The sequence below is a fragment of the Zalophus californianus genome, chromosome 4 (assembly GCF_009762305.2).
Source record: "Zalophus californianus isolate mZalCal1 chromosome 4, mZalCal1.pri.v2, whole genome shotgun sequence".
Taxonomy (NCBI): Eukaryota; Metazoa; Chordata; class Mammalia; order Carnivora; family Otariidae; genus Zalophus; species Zalophus californianus.
This window is the reverse complement of record NC_045598.1, coordinates 119,763,593-119,791,046: the sequence shown is the minus strand read 5'-3', so window position 1 is coordinate 119,791,046 and position 27,454 is coordinate 119,763,593. Positions and strand designations below refer to the sequence as shown.

Genomic DNA, 27,454 nt, shown 5'->3' with positions numbered 1-27,454 from the left:
CAAGCAGGTGACGTAGGCCCCACAAGCAGAGGTGGCAGGGGAGAAGCTCCAATGTTTGGGTTACTATTGTGTACGAGAATCAGAATCAAAGCTTGTATATATCATCTCACTTCATATTCATGGAAACCCAAAGACAGGTGGTATTATTCTCATTACTATTACTATTTTCATCTTATCCATTCAGAAACTAATAGGAAGAAGGGAAACGTTAAATACCTTGATCAAAGTTTTAGACAACTCGTGACTGAGCTCCTTCCCCCACAGCCCAGGTTAATCTAGTTTGTAAAAAAAAAAAAAAGAGAGAGAGAGAGAGAGAGACGATGGACAAATACAGATCTTGGTTAGGAGATTTCAGGACATGAGAGAGGATTTGCTGAATTTTGCCAGCCCACACTGCCAGATCCAGAGAGCTAGGCTATCGTAGAAATGAACACACAAAAATCCTTCGCTCTTCAGATGGTAGGTACACTTGTGGTATAGACTTGTGGAGTCAGTATGTTGTATACCTGAAGTCAACTATACTTCTATTGAAACAAAAAGATCCTTCTCTTCTCCCTTCCCAGAGCTTTTCAGTTAGAGAGCCTGGGGTGGTGGGTAGTGTCTGCTGGTGAGTTAAGGGGGTTTTCAGCCAACTTTCTTGGGTGGGGCTGCTTTGAGGGGGGTGGGCAGCAGGGATTCTTCCACACAGTAAAGCCGCTTATTGTGCTTAGAAGATAGAATAGAAATAAATAGGATTTTCCTCCAAGAGAAAGAGTTTTTGATGGATTGAAATCACATTGGTGGCAGGCTAATCCTTGGTCTCTTTGTTACCTTGGCTTTTGTTAAATAATGTCCAGTCACCACCTGTATCTTTATGTTCTTTAGATACATTATGTGTAATTGTCAATCCTGACATGTTCTATGAGTCAAGTGAAAAGGCATCTAAAATACAATATATCTGAAATTAGCTTCATGGTTTTTCCATGAGTTCTTCCTTTATCCGGGCAAACTTCTTTCCCCCAGAAGACTGGCTGCTTTTTTTTTTTTTTCCATTCCAGAAGGCAACGGTGAAAGAAACACCATTTGTTTACTCTCATGACGGTTATGATTGCGATTCAGCTATGCAATATGCAAATGGGCACAGATACCTACCAGCCCCTTGGACTTTATCAGGGAGGCCAATGGAGGGAACATGCACAATGATCTTTTGTCAAAAACCCTGCTGGTTTTTTCACTGAACTCTGATTTGTTTTTAACAGGAGTTGTGACTGTAGGGGAAATAGACTTGTGTTCCCTTCATGCAGCGAATGGGGATAATAGCACTTGGCTCATTATTATAGTTGATCTTCACAGTAACGCTATGTGGTAGGTGCTATTATCCCCGTTTCGTTGAAGAGGGCTGTGAGGACTGAGATTCAGAAAGGTTAAATGGCTTTCATAATCTCATACAGCTATCAGGTGATACAGCTGGGATCACAATCCCATCAAAACCCATTGCACTGTGGTGGAATCCAGCATGATTATGGCAGTCAAAGAGGTAGCCGTAGATAAACCCGTTGCAGATTTTACATTTCAATTTTGGTTGGCCTCTTCATTCTTAAAATTATAATGCAATGTTTTAATATTCTCAGCAGCTCCCACGTAAAATACTTCAGTACCTTTTGCAGTTTTTTAATTCTGCCATGGTGGTCTTTCTGAAACATAGTAATAATAATGGTCATAGTAATTGCTAACATATTTGTGACCTGCTTTCCAAGTGTAAAGCAACTTACTAAGCATTTTATTTGCACTGTTTCATTTAATATTTGCAGTAATCTTCTCATTAAGTACTCTTTGCATCCTTATTTTATTCATGAGAAAACTCGGGCTTCCAAATTTTGAGTCACCAGCCCCAAATTTCATAACTACTTAAGTGAAAGAACTCAAAAGTGAACCCAGATTTTTTGTTTCTTAAACATGAACTTGGAGGGTCATTTTTAAAGTCAAGAGTGTAATTCTGATAGAAACTCTCTAGTCCCTCGATCTTCTAATTCAAACAAACCCTCCAGATTTAAAGAAGACATCCTAGTCTCCTTAGGTGTTTATTCCAAATCTGTATTACAAATTACTTACAGCTGGTCAGATCTTTAAGTACATTTTTCATTTGCATATTTCCTGCTTGTTTCAGATCTCCCTTTGCTGGGGCACTTCGCCAGGTGAGATTAAGTGGCAGCAGAAGGTGCAAAACTAGGAATCGCTCACATTTATTTGATTACTCTGAAATAGTGTCCCGAGCTTGTAGTGGGAAATGAAGGGATCTAAAAGAAATCCTCTACCTCAAGGAGAAGGAAAGAGAAGGAAAAAGGTAGAATGTGGAAGAGAGAAAGGGTGTGGCAAGGAAAAGAGAGAAAGGAGCCCTCAGTGTACAAGATGGGAGATGGGGATGGCTTATATGCATTAAGACAGAAAAAAAGGAGGAAAAGAAGGCAGGAAAGAATACATAAAGAAAGGAAGGAGGAGGGAAGGAGGAAGGAAGGAACGAACGAAGGAACGATGGAGACGCTGGAGGGAGGGAAGGAAGGAAAACTAAACACAATTTAAGCCCAAAAGAAAGACCTGTAGCGTAAGATCTACTGAAGTCTTCCTGGCCCCACTCCTCCCTTCATGCTCCCTAAGAAGGAGCAGTATTTATAGCTTTAGACCAAGCTAACTGGATATTTGTAATGTGCCAAAATCTGTTAAGAAATTAACTTTCTGATGGCCATATTTGAGGCCATCTTTATAGCCTGACAGTGTGATTTGCCAATGAATTTTTCAGGGGAAAATGTCACAAGACAGCCACCATGAGAAATTTTGTTGCAACTGAGGGAGACACCACATGGAGAGACTTCTGGGAATGTGTCATTCCCATTGAACTCTGTAGGACTTATGACTGGCCATTAAATTTCATGTAATTCTCGAGCAATAACACTTAGGGGGAAATGAGTTTCTGTATAGAAGGATCCGCCTTCAGGCAAAGAAGTAGCAATGGAGAGGTGGGCTGCCCCATGAACTGTCTGTCGTTTCAAGGTGTAGGGTGGCCTGGCAGATAAGAACAGGCATGCAGCTCTGCAGCCTCTCCGATAGGACGTGATTTCAGTGAGCACAGGGGTGTTTTTTTTTTCCTTTATTAAAAGATAGGTACATTCAATGGGACTCCCACTGTTTCTTATTTATCCATTTATCCATTAATAATCTTGTCACACAGGCAGCAATTTAAACCTGTACAATTTCTTTAAGATATTTCCTTCTACCACATTAGCCTATAAATGTGGATAATTAAGATACCTTGTAAATCTGGGTATAACATAGTTCTCTCATCCAAACAAATGAACAGGTAATTTAACTAGTCTTTTACCAATTGACCCGAGGAAAATGGAAATCATTCCAATTAAAGTTGTTTTCATTTGACAGAAGAAACCGATAGGAGTAACGAGAAATAATTTTAATCTATAAACATTAAAAAAAAATGATGTAGAGGGGCGCCTGGGTGGCTCAGTTGGTTGAGCGTCGGACTCTTAATCTTGGCTCAGGTCTTGGTCTCATGGTCCTGAGTTTGAGCCCCGCTTTGGGCTCCATGCTGGGCGTGGAGCCTACTTCAAAAACAACAAAACAAAACAAAACAACTATGTAGAATACTTTCTCTATTTTTTTTTTAATTTATTTATTTTTCAACAGAGAGAGAGAGAGACAGCGAGAGAGGGAACACAAGCAGGGGGAGGGGGAGAGGGAGAAGCAGACTTCCTGCTGAGCAGGGAGCCCGATGTGGGGCTCGATCCCAGGACCCTGGGATCATGACCTGAGCCGAAGGCAAACGTTTAATGACTGAGCCACCCAGGCACCCGAATACTTTCTCTATTTTGAAAGTTCAAAAACCATGAGTTCAAATTTAAATTTACTGGATACGAAACAGGTGATATAGATCAGTGCATGGAAGTGCATGCTAAATTTGAAAGCAACTGGGGTATCTTTAAGAAAAAAATCTTTTCCGTATTAGATTATCAGTGCCATAGCAGAGAACCTTCCAGCTTCTTAGACAAACTTGCCCCAAGTGGATTATCCCATATGTCAGCTTTGCTATCATCCACGTACTTTAATATCTTTAGAAAATATTTAAATAACATCAGCATGTGATATAATTTCATGGACAGAATGATTAATCAAGTTTGCCAGAAAATACCAACACAACTTTTATTTATTTACGTATTTGTTTTTTGACATTACCCCACCATATTTCAGAAAGAATTGGAGGAGGTTCCTTTGTTTATTGAACAATAGATTTCCTTCCTTCTGAAGTAGTTTGGTAGTAAACAAGTTACATCAATCAGATATCTTCACTCAGATTTAGTTCATTGATCTCTATCCCTAAGTGAACATTTCAGACCCCTTCAGATTTTCTCTGAACATAGGTCCTTGGTTTACACTTTTGGATGTACTGTTTTTAAACTCTAGTAACTACCTGACAGCCCCCGTGCACTTCATAAACTTACCCATATTGCCTTCTTCGGAAAAGTTCTCACCCCAATGTTTTTAAGTGCCGTTTCTCTTTTTTCCCTGCCAGTTTGAGACATATTCCCAGTAGGTTAAATTAATTTTCAAGAAAGAAGAATTTCATAGAACTGTGTCAAATGACAGAGTATAATTTAAAAAAGGTTACATAATTGAAAACAAATTACAACTCCATACTTTCCAGCAGAGCAGTGGAGATTACCGACAGCTCTGAGAACACCTAAGAAATAGTGGTTTGGTTTGTGGGCACGGAGAGAATGCAAATGCACTATTGTCGGGCCCAGGGTGGGAGGCTGAGGGACTTCTTTGTAGCTTCTCTTAACCTCCATGTGTCGGGATTTTGCTGCCCAATTTCTTTTTTTTTTAAATTTTTTTAAATTTAAATTCAATTAATTAACATAACATGTATTATTAATTTCAGAGGAAGAGTTTGGTGATTCATCAGTCTTATATAACACCCAGTGCTCATTACATCACATGCCCTCCTTAATGCCCATCACCTAGTTACCCCATCCCCCACTCTCCTCCCCTCTAGCAACCCTCAGTTTGTTTCCTATGATTAAGAGTCCCCTGGGGCGTCTGGGTGGCTCAGTTGGTTAAGCGACTGCCTTCGGCTCAGGTCATGATCCTGGAGTCCCGGGATCGAGTCCCACATCGGGCTCCCTGCTCGGCGGGGAGTCTCCTTCTCCCTCTGATCCTCTTCCCTCTCATGCTCTCTCTCATTCTCTCTCTCAAATAAATAAATAAAATCTTAAAAAAAAAAAAGAGTCTCTTATGGTTTGTCTCCCTCTCTGATTTCGTCTTGTTTTATTTTTCCCTCCCTTCCCCTACGATCCTGGTTTGTTTCTTAAATTCCACATATGAGTGAGATCTTATGATAATTGTCCATTCGCTCAGCATAATACCCTCTAGTTCATCCGTGTCGTTCCTTGCTGCCCAGTTTCAACAGGATTCAATCCATCATCAAGTGTGTACTAAGCCCAAGCCTATAGTCACCATTGCTCCTAAGGGAAGTTAAGAAAAGAAAGAATTTATGCATTCTAGAGTTAAAAAGGAGTCTTCTTGGAAGAACTAGAGCTTAAGCATTAGAAGACATAACTAAAATACCTGCGTTTAAATGAGTTTTCTTTTATCCAAAAGTTATTGTTTGGTTCTTTGATAGACAAAAAGATCTCACTCATCATAAATTTTGGTTAACTTATTACAGTCAGCTATTTAAATTTAGTAAGGTGAGCCTTGAACAACAAGAGGTTGAACTGTGCAGGTCCACTTATACACAGAGTTTTTTCAGTAAATTAATAAACACTACTGCAAGTGTGCTTTCTGTTCCTTATGATCTTCTTAATGACATTTTCTTTTCTCTAGCTTACTTTATTATAAGAATAGAGTATATAATACATATGACGTACAACGTATGTGTTCATCGACTTGTTTATTATCAGGAAGGCTTCCACAGGGGGCGCCAGGGTGGCTCAGTCGGTTTAGTGTCTGCCTTTGGCTCAGGTCATGATTCCAGGGTCCTGGGATCGAGCCCCGCATCAGGCTCCCTGCTCAGCTCCCTCTCCCTCTGCCCCTCCCTCCACTCATTCTCTCTCTCTCTCTCTCTCTCTCTCTCTCTCTCTCTCTCGTGCTCTCTCAAGTAAATAAATTTTTTTTTTTTTTTAAAGTAAGGCTCCCAGTCAACAGTAGGCTGTTAGTAATTCAGTTTTGGAGGAGTCAAAATGCATACGTGGGTTTTTGACTGTGCAGTGTACCTAGGGCCAAAGTTAAATATTATGCTTAAAGGAAGGTTGCTGGCTTTAAGTCAATATGGCCTTAAGTCAGTATTTAATGGATGTTGCCAGAGGGTGAAATACACATTAGGCCCTTTGGCAGAAATACGAAGTATAGAAAAGAACTGACACCTGTCCTTGATAAGCTTGTAATCTAGCTGTCCTTGGCAATGAGGATAGAATTAGAGGGCTCAGATGAGAACGATGTAAGCATATACCTAATGACAACTTGTTTTCTTCCCTATTCCCCCTTCCTTCTTCCAATAAAAACATCCACCACAATAGCATGGCACTTCCTTCTCTAAAGAGGGAGGTAAAGACATCAGGGCACAGGATCCCTTTAAAAGCAAATAAGAGGACACAGTGAACTAGGGAAATAGCGTTCCACTTTTTCTAAAACGATTCCTTTTGTCCTTCCTCAAGGATCTCACATGTGTGGGCAAAGACTAGAGGCTTAGAAGTTCTACATACACTCTTTTCTTGCACTAAATAAAAGCAGCACGGACCCAGTGAATCTAAACCGTGAACGTTCAGAGCACATTTGTTTCCTGCCAAAAAGTGAATTGCGTTGCTGTGCTTGTTTGAACATTAGAAGATCCAGAATCCATGCAAAATGTCTCCATAAGCAAGAGCATATTACAGGGAAGACTTGAGACAAGAAGTGTACACGCATTTGGCAAACTGAGGCATGGAGAGCAGCCAAAGGCTGTGCCTCTAATGGTCTGACAAGTAAAGACCCTGGGGTGTGCTGCTTTACTAATAAAAAGATTTCGGAGAGAAAATGCATCAGAACTGCTAATCTAATAGCATTAAATCCACCCAGGACAGCCGTTCTCTTTCAACATCAGCCAAGGGGCTGGTGGATACCAGGAGATTGGGCTTTGAGCTTCACTGCAGTCCCGTGAAGAAAAATAAAAGACACTGTGTTTCATTTCCAAGAAGACTGTCAATGAACAAGTCTGTCATTCCAGAAACCAAGTCGATTAGCAGGTCCTGCCTCGTTTCACTTTCATTAGACAAAAAAGAGAGAGAGAGAGAGGATAGAAATCTGGTGATTAATGGCTGCTTATGTAGCAAATTCTACTGGAAAACTAGTTATATTTTATTGTGATAATTCTTAGTCTTTCAAGTTGTTAATATGTTATATTTAACAAACGCAAAAATGTGATAAAATCCTTATTACTATGTAGAGGATCTCCTTTGCCGGCGATTGTTATTAGTTTATAGAAAGTATCACCTTCCTTTTAGCTCTATCCCATATGTTGAAACCAAATGATAGTACTTGCTGCAATCGTTTTGATTGTAGAATTTTTAAAAACCACTTACGATAGTGATATTTTAAGATAACACGAGATAGATTTCTAAAAATATTTAAATATTAGCATTATTTGCAAAATGAAATAAAAACATAATCACACATGTTCCAGGTGTAAGCTACTATGTTCGATTTCTTTGGGGGTTGGAATAAGTGAACCAGCATCACTATTTATGATGGCCACAAAAAAAGTGTTCTGTTTTATTATACCACGATGTCAATAAAAAGTAACCCAACATTAATAACAATAATAGTCACTATTTACTATGTCCTGTAGAGCATATGTCAAGCACTATATTAAAGTACTTATGTTATCTCCCTTAATCTCTAAAACTGCCCCTGAAAGATAGGAATTTTTATCTTGCCCTGTTTTTCAGATGAGTTCCCACAGAGGTGAAATAATTTGCTTGAATTTTCACAGTTAAAAAGAGGCGGGACCGGGAATCTCAAACAGAGATCAGACTCTTACTGGTCATATTTTAAGTCTTATAAAAGCTGCTTTTTTTTTTTTTTTTTCAGTAGAAAGCGGGTCTTTATTACAAGGCATCCAAGTGTTAACGTCTCCACTTAGACTGTAAGTTTCATGTGTGGATTAGTGCCATATGTTAGCCCTTAGAATTATGGCTAAAAGCGGGGCATACTTAAGCAACCACAAAAAATTGAGATAGTGTGTTGGGGATATTACTGAAAGTCACCTCCGTGGGGGAAGATAAAGCTATTGAAAATTGCAGTTGACTGGAATCAAACTACACTAGTTGCTCACAATTGATTGTGTGTTATTCAACCACAAAGATAAATTAGAACATGGACTTCTGCAATAGAAAAGTGGTTTAGATGTCACAGAGACAGTGTGGCTATTTTTATCTCTCAGTTGTAAACCATAGCTTACGGTGGCTGAAATGACATTGAACTGTTTTTCTCTTTGATGATTTACAGCCTGTATAGTGCATTTGTAAGAGCAGATGTCACATTTTATGTATTTGAAAGTGTCAGCTTTGCTGACTTATGTCTGAAGATTCTGTTCTTGAATCAATAGAATGTAGTGATTTCCATTTCTTAAAAGTGATTTCCTCAACATCATAAAAAACATATAGTGACTATTGGTCATTATAATGCTGCAGTTAAACTCTTACTTTGGGTCTTGTATTTTACATACATCATATTGTTGATCGTTATTTGGCGAATTCTGACTTGAATGAACAAGGAAGCTTCTAGTGAGGTGACCGTGTTTGTGCTTAAACAAATTAAAAAATGTTTGCATTTCATCCCAGACATAGCTGTCCAAAGTCTAAGATGGATTGAGCAAAGGAAAATGCATCAGGGTTTTCATAATAAAAAATTATTCCCAGAAAGTCCACATATACTTTATTCATCCCATATTTCAAATTGATTTTCATTTTACCATTTAGGGTGCAGTTACTGGTAGTCCCATCTTTTAAAAAGTCAAATTTGCATTTAAATAGAAACTGTTTCAATCATTTAACATCCGAAAACCCGAGCATTTTATTCATTCATTTTTTTTTTCTATCTTTTTTCTGCTTTTCACTGTTGACAAAAAAGCTTGTGTGGTACTTTTCCATAATCATCATGAATTCTGAACTTCACTAAAGACTGTAAACTTCCTCTTCTTTGTTACTCATTACAATCCCTTTGCTACTAGATCTTTGGGAATAGGCCAAGCGCAGGTGAGGCTAAAGTAGGGTAGAAGGAACTTTGTAGCGAACAAGTCACGGTAGCACAATTTTCTTCTTCAATTAGATCTGGAACAGAAAACATTTCAGTGAATATAACTTATAAATAAATATAGTAACCAAATATAGTAACATTTCAATGAATATTACTTATAACAAATATAGTAACCAATAAATATAGTAACCAAAAATATAGTAACCAAATATAGGAAAAAAGGCATTGAAAACAATCGTCATGCAAGTTATTTTTTAAAAATATTGAAATAATAATTTCTGTTAGCTAATAACTAATTGTAACTATTTTTATGAAAATGTATAAGTGTGTAAAAATATTTTGAAGGTTGGTTTGATTTTTATTTATTTAAAATGAATCAAAGCCGTTTATTCTTAGGAGAAGATAAAACCAAAGGTCAGTTTTATAAAAATTTAGTGATTAGCTCCAAACTTTCAAGTTAAAAATTTGAAAACACAATGAAACACTGGCTCAAATGTGAGGAAATGGAATTTTCCTGGTCAGCATTTCTAGACATCTGTGTATCCCTTTCTGTTCAATTGGGACACCATTTTCAACAACTCAAGAACATCAAGAAATGGCTTTAGTTGACTCGATTGTAGTGTATTCATTCTGCCACAAAATTGCTCAACGTTAATGACTGATTTATTCCTGGTAAGACAGACTATTTAAGATCTTTTTGTCCATTTACTGTCTTTGTACTCCTAAAACAAACAAACAAAAAGGCACTATAATTCTCATTCAACTGGTAATATCATAGAGATATTAAATGGTTAGAAGACATTTTAAAATATCAAGAGTTGCATTTTATTATGTGCCTGTGTTTTTATTTTTTTTTAAAGATTTTATTTATTTATTTGAGAGAGAGAGAGAGATAGCAAGAGAGAGCATGAGCAGTGGAGGTAGGAGAGGGAGAAGCAGACTCCCTACTGAGCAGGGAGCCCGATGCGGGGCTCGATCCCAGGACCCTGAGATCATGACCTGAGCCGAAGGCAGACACTCCACTGACTGAGCCACCCAGGCGCCCCTCATTGTGCCTGTGTTTTTAAATAATATATATCAGTTTTGTAAATTGTACTGTTGTCAAGGTGCTCCTTGACAATGAATAGGTAGTTTCATTGACAAAAGGAAAGTTTCCATAGCCCACTTATTCATAAGACATGATAATTCTACTATGAGTATTACATCATTTATTTTTCCTGGTCTCTTTTGATTAAGTTTATGTGCGCACATACGCACGTACATGTGTGTGTGTGGGGGGGGGGGTTGCAACAAACAGTGCCACATATATCATTTATCTGATTGACCTTTTAGCTATTCCTTACTTTTTGAATAATGATAAAAATGTCAAAATAAGTAGACCTAAGTTATTCAAAAAATAGTACTTTTTTAATCTTTGTTTTGTTTTGTTCTATTAATGGATCCCTATCTCTACAGGTCCTTATTTTTATCTTGAAATCCAGGTCCGTCACTAAAACTCACAGCTGCAACTGATTTGCATCCTTGTATGCTCACATAACCGAGTAAGGCACAGAATGCCATGTTCTCAATTTTGCTCAGTCCTGTCAATTCAAGTGTCATCAAAACTGATGATTGATTGCAGTGAGTTGGCTGGAGTCTCTTTTCCATCATGATTGCTGGTTTTTAGGGTGGGGGTGGAGGTATGTGTTAGGTAGAAGTGAGGGAGATTGAATCACAACTACTTAGCATTACTTAAGTCAAGAAAACTCTTAGTATAGAATTAGGAGAGAAAGGACAGAAACACCTGTCAGGCAGCTCTTACTGTTTCTTTGATGTATGATCATCCTAGGCGACATTTGAAAGGCGGTAACCTTGAAAGTCAGGCTAAACACAAGGAACCCAGGAAAGTCCTTTATGTCATACTGGAGATGAATAGATTGAGGCAGATCAAGAGGGATCTTAGTTCCCGCAGATGTTTGGCCAATTCACTTCTGCTTGGAGACTGTTCTAGAGATTGCTATTGTGGCCGAGACTGTAGTCACTAGCAATTGTGCCAAGCTTGCTATCATAATTTTACTACCGGTCCATATCCTCTATTTTAGAAAATCTAGTTTGATTAGTGGGAAGATAGAAAGACACACCCAAATGAAGAAAGCACTTTTAAATTTCATAATTGAATTGCATGGTTTGAATGTAATTTCTTGAATTATTTCAGTATTTGCTTCAGTGTCCTGAATTTTTTACAGTGAGAATCGTGATATGTGACAAAAAGAAAATTGCTGTTGTAGTGGAGTTTTGATCTCGGTAATGAGTGTGTGTGTGCGCGTTTCTGATTACTGATGTGATATTGCTACACAAATGTCAAACATTATAGACTTTTTAAACTCTCAGTTGCTGTAAACAGCTATACAAAGAGTCAAGGCAGTCCTGATCTAGGGCAAGTTACTGACGAAGTAACAATGCTAAATCATTTGAATCAAATGTACAGACCAGGAGTGGAATGAAAAGATTTCTAATGAACTGATTATGTCTAAACAAAAAAAATTCTGCTGCTCTTGGGTTGATCTAAAAGATATTTATAATGAAAAACTTTGGCTCAGTTATAGATCCAGGGGATAGTACAATATCTAATTGCATTTTTCTATAGCATCCAGCTCATTTTTTCCCAATGAACTTTAAATAATATTCGTGTAGCCTCTAGCACCTCCTTTGTACATAGTGGGTATTCCCCTAGTGTCTTCCCTATAATTACTTTATTATTTCTAGAGTGTATCACCATAGACATGATTTTCCTTTCTTATCACTTTCTCTTTAATATCACTTCTCCCTTGCTGCCAATCATTTTGATTTAGCTTTATTTTATAACCCCCTCGGCTATTATCTGTAAGAACTGAATATACACATCCATTCTTTTCATTTCCTCCAAAGGATTTCCTGCTCTTTTACCCTGTATATGGTAGATCTTTTTAGATCAGATTCTTCCTCCTGTAAAGACATATTTTAAAAGGGTACCGAGTTGTGTGTGTGTGTGTGTGTGTGTGTGTGTGTGTGTGAGTGAAACCTATATACATATATATATATACATATATATATATCCAGATTCCTAATTTCCCTTGCTCATCCAGTCTTGATTTCTGAGATTGCAGAATTCCAAAGAAAAAAATGCTTGTACATTATTCTAAGTTTTCAATTTGGATTTCAAAGCCAAATCTAGTCCTTCCCGTGGCTCTTATGTAAGTTCTTCTCTTAATCACACAAAATGGCTTGGCCAGGTCTGCTAGACATGACATGATAGAAACTCATTCAAGTTAATAAATCTAATTTTCTTTAGAAATCCCCCCAGGGTCACAATGTGATTCTGACTCAGTAGCTCCACACACCTCTTTCTAAAAAAATATTATCATCAGGCCATTGTGTTTGTGGTGCCATCCCCCTACGCACTTGCTCTGTCTGGGTTTGTCACAGGTAGACAGGACTAGTCCTGCTGTAGACTCTCATGAGTCTGTCTCATCCGGACGTGTCCTCTCTACCAGCATTCTTACCTCAAAGTGATCAAACCTCAACATGTTCATTTAATAATTGATATCAGAGTATGTCCTAGGCGGTCACAGACCCCACATTCCACACTGTTTTTTTCTTTCCCTTCAGGGCCTACAGAATTCCCACAGTAGTCTTGACAACCCTTTCTACTCCTGTTTTTTAGTTTTCAGAAATTTTGTTGACTTTACCTCTTAGTTTCTTTCCTTTCTTCTCTTTGACATGCTGTGCCATTCAGGGCCTTCACTTCCTTTCTCTGATCATAGTGCTTTAACTTCTTATCTCTTCCTGAAATTATTTACTGATGTTTCAAAGATCAAAGAATTCATCTTTCTTTTGTGTTTGGATTTCTTCATCATGTTTATTTTTTTTTAAATTCTTTATATTATTATTATTATTATTATTATTATTAGAGAGGGGGCTATGGGCAGAGGGACAGGGAAAGAGAGAGAATCTTAAGCAGGCTCCACACCCAGCACAGAGCCCAAAATGAGGCTCATGTCCGGACTCCATCCCCGGACCCTGAGATCATGGGTCTCGATCTCCAGACCCTGAGATCATGACCTGGGCCAAAATCAAGAGCAGCACGCTTAACTGACTGAGTCATCCAGGCACCCCCATCAAGTTCATTTTTAATAAACCGGTCAGTTGTATTGTCTTTAGATTAGTTATGTTCAGTCATGTCTCTGATCTCAAAAGCGAAAATATTTTGTTCTCCTCGATGCTGGTCTGGTCACCAGTAGAGGCTGCAGAAATGAGAAATTCTCTGTAACAGTTTGTACTTTGTTTTGTTTCAGCTACTGGGAAGGTTCAGCTACTCTAGGAAATTCATGTCACCAAAACAAATGTTTTAATTTTAAAGCAAACATTTTGATTATAAACATGATGCCAAAGAAAACATTTGGTAGCTCTAGGAAGCAACAGATTGAACTGAATTAATAAAATGAATTAGTAACTGGCAATTTTGGAGTGTGTTCTGTTAGAAGGATTCAGAGGATTTACGACACTCACCTTATTCTTTTGCACTCAGACTACCCTGCTGTTTGCCATCAAGTTCAGCTTTTGGACTTTCATATGCAAAATGGAAAACCTCTGTGAATTTGTTATTCAGTTAACAGAATCTTTGTAGGCAGAGAATTTTGATTATATGTTCCTAATTATTGTTTGGGGACCAGATACATCTTTTAGGCTGCTGATTAATAACTAAAAGATTTTTTCAAACCTCACCGTATATTTTAATTGAGTCAAGGCTAATCTTCTTGCTCATATTAAATTATTTTGTATCTACTCACCACTGATTATCTGCTATTAATCGGACCAAAATATTATATCTGATACTGTAGTCTGAGCATTTATATAATACTAATGGCCTAGGACTAAGCAATTTCCAATTTACAATACTATTATAAATAATATGTATATTTAAAGTGTGTACTTGATGCAGGGTCAAAAGTAAGAAATTACCAGTAAAATATGACTTTGATGATCTGTCGCCTGTGGCTCTGAACCTTTATTTTGAAGACATTCCATACTTGGTAAAATTTTGTCAAACACTGATCTGCAAACACAATACTTAAGTGGAACAGAGGAATGACTAACTCATTGACCCTGACATCCTTCAGCACTTGGCAGGCTGATGAATACAGTTGTTCCAGTTGGATGGGACAGGAATCTGTGACTCTGAGGCCTTGAGGCCTAGCACAAATCTTCAGAAGGAAAAGACTCCTCAAAGTACTAGTCCCCAGGCACAAATGCACTTACATTGGGTCCAAAGGTTGTTCAACAGAGCTGTTGGTTCATGTCTTAATCCACTGGTCTCCAGCCTGGGTGCAGTCTTGCTTGTTTCTACCTCGTCTCTAAGCTGCTTTCAACTCAACAATAACTTTCAAAGCAGCTCTCCAAATTCCCTCTTGTTACAGTTTTCATCACATCTGCTTGTGAGTACCTACCTTTTTTCATGGACTCCTGCCGCTTTCAGATTTCTGCCTGTGACGGTTTGGGGGCAAGGCCGTGTCTCCTTTGGGCTTGTTTTGCATTGGAGATAGTCTTACTTTTGTATTTTTATAAGGCCTCTTTCAGAGTGTGCTGACTGAGAGGGGTCAGTCAGTCTGGTTCTGGTTACTTCTCTGAAGATGTGTGTTTCACAGAGTGGTGCGTTTCTAAAAATATTTCGGTAGAAAATCAACCACCACAGCTGGGCGAGTCTGAAAGAGAGTTCCAGGGGCAGGTCTCCACGTGTCCGAGGCTGAAATGGGGTTACTGACCGTAGATAGGCATGGGGATTGCATGACTGGCTAAACCCTCAGCTAATTCCAGCAAATCCAAACACCTCCACTGAAATGCAACTATCATGGCCTTTTCAAAAGGAGTTGGTATGACTATTTCATCATTATTGTTGTTTTTATTAAACAAAGAATAGTTTTCTAATGAGGACAAACGTAGCTGTGATTTGCCTAGAGCAATAAATATCTTTCCATGTCATGTTTTTCTCAAGTACACTCACTCATACCATTTGGTACAAAAAGAATAAAAAATATCAAGATACAGGAGGAGGAGACTATCTAGTGTTAAAGGACACAAAGCAGTCAATTCAGGTTCTAGGAAAAGGGCATTGACCTAATTTATTTTTCCTTCATTTTTAAGTTATTCGGTCTCTTATTTGCTTCTTTGTTATAACCCACCTCTTTCCAGAAAGGTCTTAAAAGAGAGGCATGATGGTTATAATCTCATCTGTGTATGATTCCTTGATGATTCTGAGCTGGCGGCCTGACGCTTCTCAGAAATGAGACCCTTTGGCCTGGGAAGGAAGACCCTTTGACATTGGACTTGGTCCCTGCCCCCCACCCCCAGACCTGCCGCAGTCTCTCACACTCTCCATCTTGGCTTAGCTTCCTAACATGGGAGAACGTTGTGAGGCCTTTGTTGTAAAGACTAATTAAACAATACACGTAGAAAATCTGAACCCAGAAATATGTTTTACACATGCAAAGCATTTTCAGGGAAGAGGGCATTTCTTCATATTCTCCAGGACTGAAAGGAGAGTGGAAATATGCTTGTCAGAAAGAGTAAAACTGCTATAAAAATTACAATGTTCAAACTGGACGAGGAATAGATTTCCATATTTATTGAGTAAGGGGAGAACAGGCTTAGTGATGGAGAGAATACCAACTAGATGAAACGTGGCATCTGGGACAAGTAAATTAAAATGATTCCCAGCCCCAGGAAAAACCCACTAAAAACAACTGCTTTTTACTCTGTCTCATTACTGAGTGAGTCACCTCAGTTTTGAAATGGCACAGAGTAATCGAAATGATATTTTACCTGTTGGTAAGGATTCATTCAAGCAAGTACATCACTGAGGTACAAAGTGCTAAAGTATATTTTTCATGATGGAAAAGATGACCAGCATAGGAAGAGATGGGTCTAATCTCTTTCCTCCAATTCACCATATTTTTACAACATAAAAAGAACACATTTATTTTTCTATTTTGGTGGTAGTCACTTTTGAGTGTATTTCTAGCTTTATTGTTCAAATCATACATTTTCCAGTCATGTGTGTTATCCACGGGAGTGGAGAGATCTTGATAAACTGTACCTGTGTATGCTATGTATTGGCTCAACTTGATATAAGTAATAAGTAATATTCATTGTGACATTAAAATGAAACAAGATGATTATATATTTTTTGCAAACTTTATTTTGCTTTTTAGAGCACTGTAGTTTGAGCGTTGACAGTTCACTCTCTTAAGAGGAGACTCGGAAGAAATTTGGGACTCATAAGCAGAAATTCAGAAAACTCATTTTGTCTTTGGGAAATTGAAATTGAAATTTTGTCTTTGGAGAATAAGTCCCTAGCCTCACTATTAGGAAGGAGCTACTTGTTGCTATTTAGTTTATGAAATACCAAGAAAATCACATTAGGGGATAAACTGGGTTTTGTAATAAATGCTATACTCTTAGAGATGTATCTCCACTATTGTAGCAATTATTCCTCAAATGAATTGAAATAAAGTTAGTGGCAGATGATATTGATGGTGATATTAGTGACGAAAGATTTCAAAATTTAAATAAGCTTTGTTTATTAAGTTGGGTCTATATAAATAAAGGTGTGTTCTGTGCCACCGAGGAGCTCATTCGTAATCTAGGAGGACAAACAGTTGTATAAATAATCTGTGACGTGATGGACACAAAGATGTAAGCACGTGGAAGGGAGAGGGACACAGAAGAGGGGAGGCACCATGAGAAGATTTGACTGAGAGCAAGAAGGAACTGTCAGTCTTGTAGGCTTCAGGGCAGCGGGTTGCACCCCACCCTTGGCCAGGTTGGCTTCCCCTCCAGTGATTTGGTTACCTGTTTGGAAATGAAAGCCAGATCGATAGGGGAAGAGTCCAACGACTGGGTTTCAGGTCATCTCTGGAAGACTAGGAGGCATTTAGCACTTTTGTTTGATTGAGTATATATTTGAAGTTGGATGGCCTTGCTTTTCCATGCACCCTCTAGCTCTGTAACCCAGTCCTACCACAGAACTACTTCCCTGGGTTGTACTGAGAGGGTAGGGAATTAGCAGTCATGCCAGAAAAAAATTCAGCATTCCAGACAGTAGGACTTTTCTACTAGAGGGACCAGAGTTCCTAAGATAACTGGGGATTTAGTTTTGTTTTGTTTTGTTTTTCTAAAAACAACAGTAACAATAACCCAACTTGTTTTTGTTTTTTTTTTTTTTTGGAAAGCTATAGTCTAAATATAGATCTATGATTTTACTGATCTTTTTTTCCTTAATGGAAGTGCGTGTGGTGGGTATGTGTGTGTGTGTTCTAGTCATTCCATCATTATGCAGATTTGAACGGATTCAGCTGAACACACACTCATGACAACACAAAGTGGTTATTTCTCGGAGTCCTTCTCCTCTTGGGCACTGCCGTATACCTCAATTGAGCTTCCACCAGAAACACAGATTTCTCTATACTAAAGTCTCTGCATTACTGAAAAAATTTCTAAGTTCACATGGATCTTCATGGAAGGACTGTAAAAGAAGGAAGGTCATTTCCTGTTATCCACTGTCTTGCTTTCTGGCTGTTTTAGACTTGGCTCAAGTCTCTAGAAATCCATGATAAATACTGTGGATCTAGGCTCCAATAGGCTGTGTTCTATTTTGGGAAATGTTTTCCTTAGGTAGAACACTTCATAAAGTCTATACTTTGACCATATGTTATTATACTAGCATGGCACCTGGTCACACAGCTAAGTGGGGAAAGCTGATCTCTATTCTAAAATGTGGTAAGATGCTTAGGTCATCACAGAAGATCCTAGAATTTCCCACAGAAGATCCTAGAATTTCCCAGAGGGACTTTTGCAAGTATGCTGAGGATGCAAATTATACAAAAGGACAAAATTAATGACTCAAGAGTAAAGGACTGTGATGTTAGATTTAGAGGAAGAGATTCAGGCTAGCCGTCCCTCCCTGCCCTTAACCCTCTCTAGAGGCTTGAACATGGAGTGGCATGACTGAAATGAAATGCTCGGTCAGCCCCAGCACCCCATCTTGGTCTTGTCCTTGGCTGTTATCACCGAAGTATTTTCATTTCCTCTCAGAAGAAACTCTGGCCTCAACTTGTCTTCTATGCATTCATTATCTGTCCATGGGCAGTTTTGAGTTCCTGCACCTGTGGATGAGTAAGATACTTTCCCATCTGTCTCAGTGATTCCCAGCCTGGGCTTTGGAACATCCTGTGATTACTTGACAGGTTCCTCCTTCTGCCATTCCTGGTGGAACTTCATTAATATTCATTAAAGTCCGTGGGCTTCTTGAAGATGCTATAAGCCATAAACATCCCTAGGCTATGTACCCCTCTCTCCTGTGAATGAAATCTATACCAATTAAAACAGTATATTTGCTATGAAGCTTTAAGGCAATGACCCTAGACCTCTCATATATAGAAATCCTGGTGTCTTCCTTGTAGGAAGGCCTTCGCTGTTCCTTCAGCCTCTAGAGCAAGAGAGGTGACTCTTCCTCGCCCAGGTTCCAGGCCGTTGGCTAAGTTCCTGCTGTCTGTCGTGGGCTTGCACCCCGAGTTATCTGCCACCTACAGAACAGAGGTGCCACGCTGAGCCCACTGATCACGGAAACTTTGCTGATGAGGGTCGCACATTCTCCTGCTCTCCCTGTTTTCTCGCTTCTTTTTTCCTGAGGTGTCTGAAGAGTGCGTATTCTGATTTCCATTGCTGGAATCTTACCAAAGGAAAATATCTTACATATGCAACAATAAAGTTAACAAATAAACACAGTCCCAGATACAGAAAGACAATTTCTTTACATTTCTCTTGCTTTCATCTTCAAACTTTAATTTGTAAGTAAAGCAGAAAATTGAGGTGAAAGGTGTTGAGCTAGTTTCACAGTGACGAGAATCACATTTACTTGGCTTCAAAAAAAAAAAAGTGGAGTAAAGCCTAATTCTTAAAACGCGGCTTTTGCTTAGCAAAGAGTCCTTTGTAACACTGATAAGTATGATCCATTGGAGTGTGAATGTTTTCTTTTGTGAAAGGAAGTGACCACTATTTTTTCTAGAAGGCTAATGGCAAAGATTCTTCATTATGTTCAGAAGATGACAGAGTCTAAATGTGGCCATGAATCCATGCAGGAGAAAGGAGTTTACTACCTAAAGCAAAAAATAGTGTTGGGCACCTCAATTGTGTACGGGATTTTCAAAGCAAAAATGCATTCTGGATGATCTGGAGAGGAACAGTCTGTATCCTGCTGAAACAGACAGACCTCCTGTGCCAATACAAGGAAGAGAAATATCTGCACCCTATTCTGGTATTTCCTTTTTTTTTTTTTTTTTTGAAAACGCTGAGACAGTCTACCCGTAGAGAACATTCGCATACATTGACTGCCCAAGACAGAAAGGAAAAACTGATGTGGCTGCCTCCGGGGCTGTCAGTCAACCCTGAAGCAACTCAGTCATCGGAATTCTTTTTGGGCCTCTGCTTTAACTTCTTTCTCGGTTGCAGCCTCTGCTTGCTACCGCTCGCCTTGCTTTCATTCCATTTCGGAAAACAACTATTTTTACATAAACTACAAAGGTACAGCCAGGAGCACGTGCGGCAGAGACAGATAGCCTGCGGTTGCCCGGGGACTTCTCATTTTATCTCTGTGCAGACCCAGCACGGCCTGCCAGGTACAACTAGCATAACGAGGGCTCTGGCGTCTCTCTCCTGCGGACGCTGAGATCCGCGCATCGGTACTCTGGGGCTGCTTGACAGCGCGGGGAGGGGAGATCCTTGTACATCATGCCGCTCCCACTGATCACAGTCTGAAAGAGCATTAACCCTCCTTACGGCCCCAAGATACACTTTCTCCACAAGCGTGTGTTGGGAACATCAGTGTGTTACGGGGCTTTTTGGAGATGAATTCGCTGCTGGAGATAAAACTCATACAACAAGGACATTCAGAGCAGGTCTGATGATCGTCTAGCAGGTGCCTTGGAACAATATTTGAAGTCACAAATCTCGTTTATGTTTCATGTTACCAGCGCAGAGAGGAAAGGCCTCTTGGAGAAGATACACTTCTTAAGGACAAGAGATACCTTTTTTATTTTTATTTTATTTATTTTGGACAGCTATAACCTAGAGGTGACTCCCCTGCATGTTAGTGCTTGGCTTTCCTGATACTTGACTATTCCGATGAGCACAAGGCCAGCACAAGAATTAGTGCTTCTGACCCAAAGATATACTTTTAAACTAGATATTGATGGTCCAAAAAGAGTGCTGAGGACAGAAATTGACCAGGTCCTGAGAAGCCATCAAGATAATATCCTGACTAGCAATCTGCCCCGCCCCCACAACTTACTGTACTTTTTCATTTTAATTAATCTACTATATACATTTTGGGTTTCTATAGGCATTGTTGGGTTTTCCTAAATAGTACTGTCTCTTTGGAAAATTGGACTTCCTCTAAAGCCTCAAGAAGAGCGTGATGCACTCTCTTTTCTAGCTTGAAGGCCAATGTTTAATTTTCCTAAATGAACAATTCTCTTCGGCTTCATTAAATAGGATGATTTGGGTGGCGTGATTACAAACCATTTTTTATCAAAATCAAAATTTATCTTTGTCAACACATTTTCGTGGTTGTCTCTAGCCATCGTGGTATGGGACAGCACAGTAATGTTTTCTCACCCCACCGGTAGTGTGATGATGTCAGCTTTGGGACTCCACTCACCTGAGCCAGTCTTACCGCACACTTCCTTTCTGCCTCAGTTTCCCTCAGGTACAATTTCCTCTGATTCTTGTGAAGCTTCTAAAAAATAATACAGGTGAAGCACTTTGAAAAATCCTCAATTTTAGAAGTGCTCAGTAAATGTTAGATTAAAACAAAATGAAAGCCTCCGGCACACCATCTGTCTATGAGGAGCTAAAAAAGAAAAAAAAAAATAGTACCTTTTCTAATGGATATCGCTAAGGGACGCATTCAGCTTAACTTTGGTCCACACTTTGGAGGGGATGGGCAGAAGATGGGAGGATGCCTGAGTGCCCGGGCAGGTGAGCACCAGCCTCACTGTGCCCATTCACACGCACACCTGTTGATCCGGACAGAGATGCTTTCGACAAGGGAGCTGTGAAAAGGCCTAGCTTCGACGATTGGCAACCAGCACATGCATGCCTCCTTCTCCTACAGAGCTCCCTTGTCCCAGCCCTCCATCCGATCTCTGCTCTTCCACATTACTTCTGCGTCACAGAATTGTGGCATTGACCCTGGAAACTGACAGTGACTCCGCTATCCTCCAAAAGAGGTTTGTAGAGGAAATGGCAAGAGAAAAAGAGAAGAGTGCTTCCTCCTCTACCTAAGTTTATTTTGCTTTCAAGTGAGAGAAACCATTTCTGAGTAGTTTAATCAAAAAGGAAAATTTAGTAGGATACTGGACTATTTCATGGAATCTAGGAATTGAAAAACCAAGTTTCAGAAGGACAGCAGGACCTCAAGTCCACCACCACGGTGTGGTTAGAAGCATGGACTCTAGATGCAAACCCTGTCTGAGTTTACATCCCAGCTCTTTTGCTTGCTAGCTATGTGATCATAGGCCAGTTCTTTTCCTTGCTCCGTGCCTCCGTTTCCCCATCTGAAAAATGGAGATAATAATTAAAAGAGGTAGTATCTCAAAGAGCTTGGACCGTGGAGCACAGTAAAAATGGCATGAGGACTTGTTAAGTTAGAACTGTGGGCACTGTGGACCCCATCCTCTCCCCCAGTAAAGCTCTGCCATTGCTGGGACATAGCTCAGGGCATTGGGTGGCTCAGCAGCAAATCTGATCTGCCCATCCTATGTCTGAGCACAATTTTGGATCAAGCCAGTGTGGTTGTCATGAGGTGTGGATCAAGCTCCTGTGGGTCAACCCTGTCTTCGTGGGCTAGAGTCAAAGGGGATGGTGTCCTGAGTTCAAGCTTTGGTTAGGAGCCCACCAGCCATGATATGCTTTGCACCCTCCTGAGTTCAAAAGAATGAGTAGGCAAGGAACATTCCATTTGAAAATACTTTACATGACAGCAGTCCCGCTTATCCACAGTTTCACTTTCAACAGTTACTCCTTCTGTCCCGTCATCAGAAGGTGAATCTGGCCTAACACTACATCACAATGCCTATGTCACTCACGTCACTTCCTGTCATGGCGTGGGCGTTCTGTCATCTCCCAGTATAACTGCAAGAAGAGGGTAGGTACAGGACAGTAAGATACTTTGAGAGAGAGAAGGAGACCACATTCACATAATTTTCATTACAGCGTGTTATTATAGTTGTTCTATTTTATTATTACTTATTGTTGTTAGCCTCTTCCTGTGCCTCAGTTATTTATTTAGTTATTTTAAAGATTTTATTTATTTTTTGACAGAGACAGAGACAGCGAGAGAGGGAACACCAGCAAGGGGGAGTGGGAGAGCGTGAAGCAGGCTTCCCACTGAGCAGGGAGCCCGATGTGGGGCTCGATCCCAGGACCCTGGGACCATGACCTGAGCCGAAGGTAGACGCTTAACGACTAAGCCATCCAGGTGCCCCTCCTGTGCCTAATTTGTAAATTAAATTTCATCATAGCATGTCTGTATAGGAAAAACATAGTATGTATAGGGTTGGGCACTATCTGTGGTTTCAGGCATCTGCTGGGGGTCTTGGAATGGAACGCCCCGAGATGGGGGAGGGGGTCGGAGCATTGTAGAGACGAACACATTGCCTAATACAGCTAATTTTTTTCCGTAGAAATACCAAGTCTCCTACAACTCTAATATTTGAAGAGCTTAATGAGATGCAAGTGAAATAGCATATGTTCTTTTGTTAACACCAAAGGAGAAACAATTACTCAAGCAGACATTTAGCTCATAGTTAATGGGAACAAAACACTGGAGGCAAAATGTGTAAAGCTGTGAATATATATATATATATATATATATATATATATATATATATATATGCAGATACTGGGCACATCATTGCGCAGAAGGCTGTTCCTTCCCTCATGGATACCCAGCATCTTAGTATCCACTTGGTCTCTTAGGAGGCATCAGTTTATGCCGAGAAGGGGACTTTATAACACCATCCATTAGACGTAGCTAAAGAGAGTTTGTATTTTCTATGGCTTTATTTTTTTTTTCTTAAGATTTTATTTATTTATTTGACAGAGAGAGAGAGAGCACAAGCAGGGAGAACAGTAGAGGGAGAGGGAGAAGCAGGAAGCCCAATACGGGACTCCATCCGAGGACCTTGGGATCATGACCTGAGTCGAAGGCAGACGCTTAACCATCTGAGCCACCCAGGAGCCCCATGAGTCTGGTGAGCCAGTGAGGAAAGAACTGACTTCCTCCCGGTCTTGGTGGCATGTGACGATTGGCTCCCGCTCCTTCGTGGCCCTGAGATGCCTGCAAGTGCCCCCACTTGCTCTGATCCTCAGGTGACACGGGCGTTGGGAACACTGGTGAAGGGGCTGAGTCGCTTGCTGCTTGAACACTCTGTGTCATAACCTTGAGGGCAAGAATTAGGGATTTTCTAAGGTCATTTAACTATACCCTATTTCTGCCTTAGGCACTCCTTTCAGAACCTAAGCCCCACAAGAAGCAAAATTCTTTTGGACTCTCAGCCTGTCTGCCATTTCTCCAAAATATGCAGACCTCTTGATGCCAAGCTGTAGGCGGCTTACAGAGGCAATGGAATTCAGAAGGGAAGCTCCTCATCTGAGCTTCATTCACCTTCCCATGTTAACACTCTGGCCTTCCTTCACAGCAGGATGAGGTAGGAATGAAGCCCACAGGCTGTGGAGAGGTTAGACAGTGCCTGACTGCTTCTCTCTTATTTATTCAGTCCATTTTCTGCCTTAAGATGTCTTTTCCTTCTGTACTCAAGGCAGCAAGTGAGTGTATCATTTATCGGCTAATAAGTCGTCTGACAAGATAGTTGCTTTGTACCTAATTGTTCAGTTTATTTATGTATTATTGATGAGCCCGGATTTGAACTCTGCCTCCCTTGGAGGCTGCTTGATAAATCTCTTGGCTCATCCTAAAACACTGAATTACCTCCTGGAACATAATACATGACATTGCTTTTACTTTGTGTTCCTATAAAGCTCTGGATATACATTTCAATATCTGCATTTAACAGTAAGAAATAGAACATAATTCAGAGTGTTCTTTGAGCTTTTTTTTTTTTTAAAAAGTATAAAACCTATTCATTAAGTCACTTTCTGACTCTTGAGGCTTATACGATTTTCATTGCTTAAAGGTATTTTGAACTGCATGAACTAAATGCCAGACTATAATCTCCCTTGCATTTCTGTGGTTTTCTTTGTGACCAAGGGAAGTGCGTTCAAGTAACTGAGATTGAGCTCTGGGAATCTGTATTCTGGTTTTAAATCCGGTGAGTTTTCGCTAGATTCCACCGTTGAGAGCCCAGCTCTGAAACCACGAAGAATTTCCTGCTCTTTGACAATGGGTCCTCTGATTAGCAGAACCCTGAATACTTCCCTTAAGTGTCCTCTCTGGAAGTGCCTACGATCTGGAAGCCAACCTGGCCGTCCTGAAGCTGTACCAGTTCCACCATCAGTAAATTTAAGGGATGACACTTAAGTACTGTGTTTGAGAAGACTAATGAGGATTTTTTAAATGAGCTGATTGAAGTGCATTGGAACTAGACCATGCCATTGATTATTATAAAGATTAGGATTTGAACCATCATCAGAGCACTGAAATTACAGATCAACAGTGAGAATTTTTTGTCCCTTGTAAGATTTATAACTGTTGATGAATCATTAGATGACCTTTATGCTCTCAGATTCCTCTACACTTATAAGCAGAAGAAATGGAAGTGGTTTTGTTTTTGTTTTTTTAAAGAAGATTTTATTTATTTATTTAGAGAGAGAGAGAGAGAGGGCATGAGCAGGGGGAGGGGCAGAGAGAGAGGGAGAGAGAGTCTTGATCCCACCACCCTGAGATCATGACCTGAGTGGAAATCAAGAGTCGGATGCTTAACTGACTGAGCTACCCAGGCTCCCCAAGAAATGGAAGTTTTAAAAATGGGAGAACTCCTTGCAAACTTGAAAAAGCATGAAGGGTGGAGAATCATTTCACAAGGCACTAGGACGCCACTTACCAATTCGTGGAAAACAACAAGAAAAGATTGTAGGGTCTGTTGATCTCTTACCTACAGAACAAAACAACTTCTCAAAATTTATACTAGTCCTGCCTTCATTAAGCGTTTTCATACTTTGCTCATTGTGGATTTTTTAGTTATTTTTTAAAATTGTGGTGATATACACATAACATGAAATTTACCATCCTCATTGCTTTCAGATGTACAGTTTAGTAATGTTAAGTAGATGACATTGTTGCCCAGCTTACATCCAGAACGTTTTCATCTTTCTAAACTGGAACTCTGTACCTATGAAGCCTGTCTTCCCCCTCCCCACATCCCCCTCCTCCCAGCCCCTGGCAGCCACCATTCTACTTGCTGTTTCTGTGAGCTGGATTACTTTAGATACCACATATAAGTGGACTCATGCAGTATTTATCTTTTCGTGATGGGCACGTTTCTTTTTTTTTTTTTTTTTTTTTTTTAAGATTTTATTTATTTATTTGAGAGAGAGAGAATGAGAGATAGCACAAGAGGGAAGAGGGTCAGAGGGAGAAGCAGACTCCCCGCTGAGCAGGGAGCCCGATGCGGGGCTCGATCCCAGGACTCCAGGATCATGACCTGAGCTGAAGGCAGTCGCTTAACCAACTGAGCCACCCAGGCGCCCCGATGGGCACGTTTCTTTAGCGTAATGTCCTCAAGCTTCATCCATGTTGTAGCATGTGTCAGAATTTCTTTCATTTTTTTTAAAGATTTTATTTATTTATTTATTTATTTATTTATTTATTTTAAAGATTTTTTTTTTTATTTATTTGACAGAGAGAGAGATAGCGAGAGCAGGAACACAAGCAGGGGGAGTGGGAGAGGGAGAGGCAGGCTTCCCGCGGAGCAGGGAGCCCGATGCGGGCTTCGATCCCAGGACCCTGGGACCATGACCTGAGCTGAAGGCAAGACGCTTGACGACTGAGCCACCCAGGAGCACAGAATTTCTTTCATTTTTAAGGTTGATTAATATTCCACTGTTTGTATCTAGTACATTTTGTTGATCCATTCATCCGCTGATGAGATTTGGGGTGCTTCGACCTTTTGGCTCTTATGAATATTGCTGTTATTAACATGGGTGTATGAATATCTATTTGAGTCCATGCTTTTAATTCTTTGGGTATGTACCCAGAAGTGGAATTGCTAGATCGTGTGTTCATTCTATGTTTCATTTTTTTGAGGAGCCTCCATACCGTTTTCCATGGTAGCTGTACCATTTTACATTTTCACCAGGAGTGCACAAGGGCTCTAACATCCCCACATGCTTGCCAACACTTGTTCCTTCCTTTTCTTTTTTCTAGTATGATAGCCATCCTAATGGGTGTGAAGTGGTACCTCCTTGTGGTTTTGATTTGCATTTTTCTAGTGATTCGTAATGTTGAGCATCTTTTCATGTGCTTACTGGTCATTTGTCTGTCTTCTTGGGAGAAATGTCTACTCAAGTCTTTTGCCCATTTTTAACAGGGTTAAATCTTTTCTTCTTCTTTTTTTTTTTTTTTTAGCGCTGTCGGAGTTCTTCATATATTCTAGATATTAAGCTCTTATCAGATATATGATTTACAAATATTTTCTTTCATTCTGTGGGCTTTAACTCTGGTGATTATGTCCTCTAATGCATGGAAGTTTCTAATTTTGATATAGTCCACTTTAGAGATATTTTTTCTTGCCTCTGCTTTTGGTGTCAGACCCAAGAAATCACTGCCAGATCCAATGTTATGAAGCCACTCCCCACCATCATGGGTTTTTTTGCATTAGTGTTTATTTTAAAAAATATTATGTTAAAATACCATTTGTCTTAACTACTCAGTTATTTAGCACTCCCTCAAGTGTTTGCCCTGAGGCAAAGTAGCCTCGCCCTAATACTGGCCCTGAATTTCAGGGACACATAGGGAATGAGCCAAGTCATTCATTTTCAGTGGAGGGAATTTTTCAACTGATGGGCCAAACTGCTTCCATGTGCACCTTGCACACAGACCCAAGGAGAGAATTTCTGAAATATATTTGCTGCATCTGATGTC

The 27,454-nt window shown here is 39.8% G+C and overlaps 1 protein-coding gene across 5 annotated transcripts in view; it reads left to right on the top strand.

Moving 5' to 3' along the window:
• Window positions 1–27,454, top strand: part of TOX (thymocyte selection associated high mobility group box) — a 299,411-nt gene that overhangs the window by 103,002 nt on the left and 168,955 nt on the right. Inside the window, exon 1 of one of the 5 annotated variants that reach the window (XM_027576512.2) lies at window positions 23,562–23,606. The exons of the other annotated variants lie outside the window; for them this stretch is intronic. Coding sequence (XP_027432313.1) covers window positions 23,598–23,606 — 9 coding nt within the window. The 5' untranslated portion in view covers window positions 23,562–23,597. Of the gene's footprint in view, window positions 1–23,561; window positions 23,607–27,454 lie in introns of those variants that run through there. 5 annotated transcript variants of the gene reach the window in all.